Genomic DNA, 7,045 nt, shown 5'->3' on the forward strand with positions numbered 1-7,045 from the left:
CTCGCTGGGCAGTGATCTAACACAGTGTTACTGATCAATGCACTGGGGTGGGGTACACAATCCTACATGCTGGGAGGGTAAGTGCTCCTGGTTTACAGATTAATTCACGGGCGATCACTGCACAGGTCGCAGTGCTGGTCAGACTATCTGCTTGAGCTTTATAGATAATGCAATAATGTGGTCAGTGCAGCTCCCGGTGCTGGACAGATATGTAGCCTGTGCACAGTACATCATGTTGGTGGGGTGGATAGATGGGAAAGGTGATGGACAAGGCAAGGAGTTACCCGGAACGTTCTGTCCCCAACATTCTATAACTGACATTCCCCGGAATGTTCTATCCCTGACATGTTTGTGAACGGCCGGACGTCAGTGAATTGAACAAACGATAAGATCCCGAGGGAAGATATCCCGTTCCAGAGAGAAGGAGACACTGTTCCGAAGGCCCCTCAGGCAGTTAAAGGGGTGAATATATTTTCCCTGCGTTTACATTTCTTCCCGATACAGGATCCACCACAATTTAGACCAAAATACAGACATTCCCAAACTCCGTTTGTATTCAGGAAACTGGGAGAGAATCCTTCAGGACAGCAACGTTTCCACCCTCCATATTAGGAACTGGGAAGAAGTGACCTGTGTCTGCTCTCGAGTGATCGATTGTGTGGGAATGTTCCAGAAACCAGCTGTCCCTATGAATGTGTCTCTGTGTGTTTGGGGAGGGAGGGTTTCTTGTGGTTTATGTCACATTTTTGTCAGTAATTCCGACCTTCACATTTGTTATTCCAGCTCCAATTATTTTAATAAATCCATGAATACAGGGACACATTTGAAAATCTCACTGTGTCCCCAATCAAACGGGTCCCTTTGCCTCCAGGCTGATGGATAATGGGTTTGTTTTCCTTCCTCACAGTTAACGTAGTGACCATCTACGTCCTGCTTTATAAAGATTGTGGATTGTCTCCATGTGTCAGACGTTACCTGGGGGCCATGGCAGCGGCGGATCTCCTGATCATTATCCTCGACCTGATACTGAGACACATTCCCATTGTTTATCGGGAATGGTTTTATTTCCTGAGGTACTACGTCCCAGTGTGTAATATCCACGCCGTCCTGCTTTTTGCAGCCACTGACTGCTCTGTCTGGTTCACCGTTGCTTTCACCTTTGATCGGTTTGTGGCCATTTGTTGCCAGAAGCTGAAAAGTAAATATTGCAGTGAGAAAACGGCGGCTGTGGTTCTGGGAGCAGTGACTGTGCTGAGCTGTTTAAAGAACATTTCCTGGTATTTTATGCGCACGGCTCAGTATTGGATGGCAAACGCCCCCTGGTTTTGTGAGATACCATACGCTGTTCGTTACTCCATTGTCTGGGTCACAATCGAGTTCCTCCACCACATTCTAACCCCGTGTGTCCCATTTCTCCTGATTCTGCTGCTCAATGTTCTCACCGTCAGACACATTGTAGTGACCAGCAGAGCCCGTAGGAGACTCCGTGCTCACACCAATGGGGACGCTCAGTCTGACACTGAAATGAGAAACCGAAAAAAATCCATCATTTTACTGTTTGTGATCTCGGCCAATTTCATCCTGTTATGGTCAACGTTAATGCTGTTTTCTATATGGAGACGGATGTGGTATTTTGGGTATCGGTCTGTGTATCTCCATTGGTTTGTGCAGGAATTGGGCTTCATGCTGCAGCTCCTCAGTTGCTGCACAAACACCGCAATTTATGCCGTGACCCAGATTAAGTTCAGACAGCAACTGAAGAATGTAATGAAATATCCTTTCACCCAAATACATCTATCCATCAAATTCCCTCATTAATCAATCCATCCGGGATTTTCTCATTTCAGTTCAGTGTTTCAGCGATGGAGCAGCCTGTCGCTATGGTAACAGACTGAGGGTAGCGCTGGTTCGTCCATCCTTATCCCCCAGGGGGGTTTCAGGGAAACATTTCAATGTTTCTCAAAACTCAGGGGCCAGTGAGAAAAGGCACCATCCCACTGACTGTATCCATCACTTCCATTTGTAAACAATAAAAATGTTCATTAAAGTGTGCTGAGTAGCAGAGTGAATGATGTTGTTGTGTGTCTTTGTGTTGGAGAAGCTGAGCTGGAGAGAGACAGACTCAGCCCCAAGTCCTGGTCCTCAGGGAAGGGGAGGGCACCGCGCCCTGAGCTCAGCAGCTGGGTTTAACTCCCTCTGTCACCCCACTGCAGCCTGGCCTCCCCATTTCCTCTCCCCCACTCTTACTCCGCGTTTCTCTCCCCCTCTCTCTGCACACTCACTCTTTCTCACCACCTTTCCCCTTCACTCTCCCTCGCCCCCCTCACACACACCCCAACCCTGGTTTCTCCACCTGCCTCCACTCTTCCCTCTCCCCATCCAGCTCACTCTCACGCTCACTCTCACTGTCCTGCTGTCGCTGTCTCCCCCGCATAATTGGGTCTCTACCCCATTTTCCCTTCCTCCCACATCTCACCCCAACTCCCCCACATGCAGCCTCACCACCAACCTCCTCCCAGTCTCTGGGTCAGAGGGAGAGGGAAGGACCAGGGAGACAGAGTGTGTCAGAGAGGGAGGGAGGGACAGAAGGGAGACAGATTCAATCAGAGAGAACCTTCCGAGTTGAAGCTTCACAATCAACACTAACTGTGTCACTGTCACCCTGACCCCCTCACACGTACTGCGACACTATCACCCTAACACCCTCACATTGATTGTGTCACTATCACCCTGACCCCATCAGACCTACTCTGTCATTGTCACCCTGACCACCTCACTCTTACTGCATCACTGTAGACTGACCAGTCACACTTACTGCGTCACTATCAGACTAACCCCACACACTTACTGCATCAAGATCAACCTTACCACCTCACAGATATTGTATCACCATCAGCCTGACCCCTCACATTTACTGCGTCACTGTCATCCTGACCCCCTCACACTTACTGCGTCACTGTCATCCTGACCCCCTCACACTTACTGCGTCACTGTCACCCTGACACCCTCACACTTTCAGTGTCACTATCACACTAACACCTCACACTTGCTGCATCACGATCACCCTGATCCCTCACAATTAGCACGTCACTATCTCTCGGACCTCTTCACACTGACTGCTTCACTATCACCCTGAGCCCCCTCACACTTTCTGCTTCACTACCACACTGACCCCGACACGCTTACTGTGTCACTATTACCCTGACCCCCTCACATTTACTGCGTCACTGTCACCGTGAACCCCTCACACTTACTGTGTCACTATCAACCTGACAAATCACAATTGCAACGTTACTCTCACCCTGACAACTCACAATTGCAACGTTACTCTCACCCTGACAACTCACAATTGCAACGTTACTCTCACCCTGACAACTCACAATTACCACGTCACTATTTCTCTGACCCCCTCACACTGGCTGCTTCACTATCACCCTGAGCCCCCTCACACTTTCTGCTTCACTACCACACTGACCCCCACACGCTTACTGTGTCACTATTACCCTGACCCCCTCACAATGACTGCATCAATAACACCCTGACCTCTCACACTAACTGTGTCACTATAACCCTGGCCCCATCACACTTATTGCGTCACTTTCAGCCTGATCCCTAAGACTTACTGCATCATTATCAACCGGACCCCCTCACACTTACTGTGTCCCTATCAACCTAACCCCCACACGCTTACTTCGTCACTATCACCCTGACCCATCACAATTACTTCGTCACTGTCACCCTGACCCCCTTGCACTTACTGCGTCACTATCGCCCTGACCCCCTCACACTTACTGCGTCATTCTCAGCCTGATCCCCTCACACTCACTACATCACTTTCACCATGATTCCCCCACACTTACTGCGTCACTATCACCCTAAACCCCACATGCTTACTTCGTCACTATCACCATGACCCTTCACACTTACTGTGTTACTATCAGCCTGACCGCCTCACACTTAGTGCGTCACTGCCAGCCTCTCTCAGTCACACTTACTGCGTAACTGTCACCCTGACCCCTCACACTTACTGTGTCACTATCACCCTGACCCCTCACACTTACTGCGTCACTATCACCCTGCCCCCTCACACTAGCTGCATCACTGTCATCCTGACCCTGTCACACTTTCTGCGTCACTATCACCCTGACCCCCTCACACGTACTGCGACACTATCGCCCTAACACCCTCACATTGATTGTGGCACTATCACCCTGACCCCATCAGACCTATTCTGTCACTGTCACCCTGACCACCTCACTCTTACTGCATCACTGTAGACTGACCAGTCACACTTACTGCGTAACTATCAGACTAACCCCACACACTTACTGCATCAAGATCAACTTTACCACCTCACAGATATTGTATCACCATCAGCCTGACCCCTCACACTTACTGCGTCACTGTCATCCTGACACCCTCACACTTACTGGGTCACTATCACCCTGACCCCCTCAAACTTACTTCATCACTGTCACCCTGACACCCTCACACTTTCTGTGACATTATCACACTAACACCTCACACTTACTGCATCACTATCACCCTGATTCCTCACAATTAGCACGTCACTATCTCTCGGACCTCCTTACACTGACTGCTTCACTATCATCCTGAGCCCCCTCACACTTACTGCTTCACTACCACACTGACCCCCACATGCTTACTGTGTCACTATTACCCTGCCCCCTCACATTTACTGTGTCACTGTCACTGTGAACCCCTCACACTTACTGTGTCACTATCAACCTGACAAATCACAATTACCACGTCACTATCACCCTGACAACTCATAATTCCAACGTCACTATCTCTCTGACCCCCTCACACTGGCTGCTTCACTATCACCCTGAGCCCCCTCACACTTTCTGCTTCACTACCACACTGACCCCCACACGCTTACTGTGTCACTATTACCCTGACCCCCTCACAATGACTGCATCAATATCACCCTGACCTCTCACACTAACTGTGTCACTATAACCCTGGCCCCATCACACTTATTGCGTCACTTTCAGCCTGATCCCTAAGAGTTACTGCATCACTATCAACCGGACCCCCTCACACTTACTGTGTCCCTATCAACCTAACCCCCACACGCTTACTTCGTCACTATCACCCTGACCCATCACAATTACTTCGTCACTGTCACCCTGACCCCCTTGCACTTACTGCGTCACTATCGCCCTGACCCCCTCACACTTACTGCGTCATTCTCAGCCTGATCCCCTCACACTCACTGCATCACTTTCACCATGATTCCCCCACACTTACTGCGTCACTATCACCCTAAACCCCACATGCTTACTTCGTCACTATCACCATGACCCTTCACACTTACTGTGTTACTATCAGCCTGACCACCTCACACTTAGTGCGTCACTGCCAGCCTCTCTCAGTCACACTTACTGCGTAACTGTCACCCTGACCCCTCACACTTACTGTGTCACTATCACCCTGACCCCTCACACTTACTGCGTCACTATCACCCTGCCCCCTCACACTAGCTGCATCACTGTCATCCTGACCCTGTCACACTTTCTGCGTCACTATCACCCTGACCCCCTCACACGTACTGCGACACTATCGCCCTAACACCCTCACATTGATTGTGGCACTATCACCCTGACCCCATCAGACCTACTCTGTCATTGTCACCCTGACCACCTCACTCTTACTGCATCACTGTAGGCTGACCAGTCACACTTACTGCGTCACTATCAGACTAACCCCACACACTTACTGCATCAAGATCAACTTTACCACCTCACAGATATTGTATCACCATCAGCCTGACCCCTCACACTTACTGCGTCACTGTCATCCTGACACCCTCACACTTACTGCGTCACTGTCACCCTGACACCCTCACTCTTACTGTGTCACTATCAGCCTGACCCCCTCACACTTACTGGGTCACTATCACCCTGACCCCCTCACACTTACTGTGTCACTGTCACCCTGTCACCCTCACACTTTCAGTGTCACTATCACACTAACACCTCACACTTACTGCATCACTATCACCCTGATTCCTCACAATTAGCACGTCACTATCTCTCGGACCTCCTTACACTGACTGCTTCACTATCACCCTGAGCCCCCTCACACTTACTGCTTCACTACCACACTGACCCCCACATGCTTACTGTGTCACTATTACCCTGCCCCCTCACATTTACTGCGTCACTGTCACTGTGAACCCCTCACACTTACTGTGTCACTATCAACCTGACAAATCACAATTACCACGTCACTATCACCCTGACAACTCATAATTCCAACGTCACTATCTCTCTGACCCCCTCACACTGGCTGCTTCAGTATCACCCTGAGCCCCCTCACACATTCTGCTTAACTACCACACTGACCCCCACACGCTTACTGTGTCACTATTACCCTGACCCCCTCACAATGACTGCATCAATATCACCCTGACGCCCTCACACTTACTGCTTCACTGTCACCGTGAACCCCTCACACTTACTGTGTCACTATCAACCTGACAAATCACAATTACCACGTCACTATCACCCTGACAACTCATAATTCCAACGTCACTATCTCTCTGACCCCCTCACACTGGCTGCTTCACTATCACCCTGAGCCCCCTCACACATTCTGCTTCACTACCACACTGACCCCCACACGCTTACTGTGTCACTATCACCCTGACCCCCTCACAATGACTGCATCAATATCTCCCTGACCTCCTCAAACTTACTGCGTCACTTTCACCGTGAACCCCTCACACTTACTGCGTCACTATCACCCTGACAACTCACAATTACCATGTCACTATCTCTCTGACCCCCTCACATTTACTGCATCACTGTCACCTGACACCCTCACACTAATTGTGTCACTGTCAGCCAGACCCCCTCACTCGTACTGCGTCACTATTCGCCTTACCCCCTCACACTGACTGAGTCACTGTCACCCTGACCACCCTCACACTTGCTGCGTCACAATCACCCTGACCCCTCACAATTAGCACGTCCCTATCTCTCTGACCCCTCACACGTTTTTCGTCACGATCAACCTA

General features: G+C 50.0%; 1 protein-coding gene across 1 annotated transcript; it reads left to right on the plus strand.

Moving 5' to 3' along the window:
- The first annotated feature begins 882 nt into the window (after positions 1-882).
- Positions 883-1,818, plus strand: LOC148148384 (putative G protein-coupled receptor 139). Its single transcript, XM_087993201.1, has one exon. The coding sequence runs from the start codon at positions 883-885 to the stop codon at positions 1,816-1,818; it is 936 nt and encodes a 311-aa protein (XP_087849327.1).
- The last annotated feature ends 5,227 nt before the right edge of the window (positions 1,819-7,045 follow it).

This window comes from Chiloscyllium plagiosum, unplaced genomic scaffold (assembly GCF_037043375.1).
Source record: "Chiloscyllium plagiosum isolate Xiang-an unplaced genomic scaffold, Cpla_swu_hap1 HiC_scaffold_13, whole genome shotgun sequence".
Lineage (NCBI taxonomy): Eukaryota > Metazoa > Chordata > Chondrichthyes > Orectolobiformes > Hemiscylliidae > Chiloscyllium > Chiloscyllium plagiosum.

Bases quoted from the DNA above. Each gene is read 5' to 3' on its own strand.
- LOC148148384 (XM_087993201.1), top strand. From the start codon at position 883: ATGGGTTTGTTTTCCTTCCTCACAGTTAACGTAGTGACCATCTACGTC.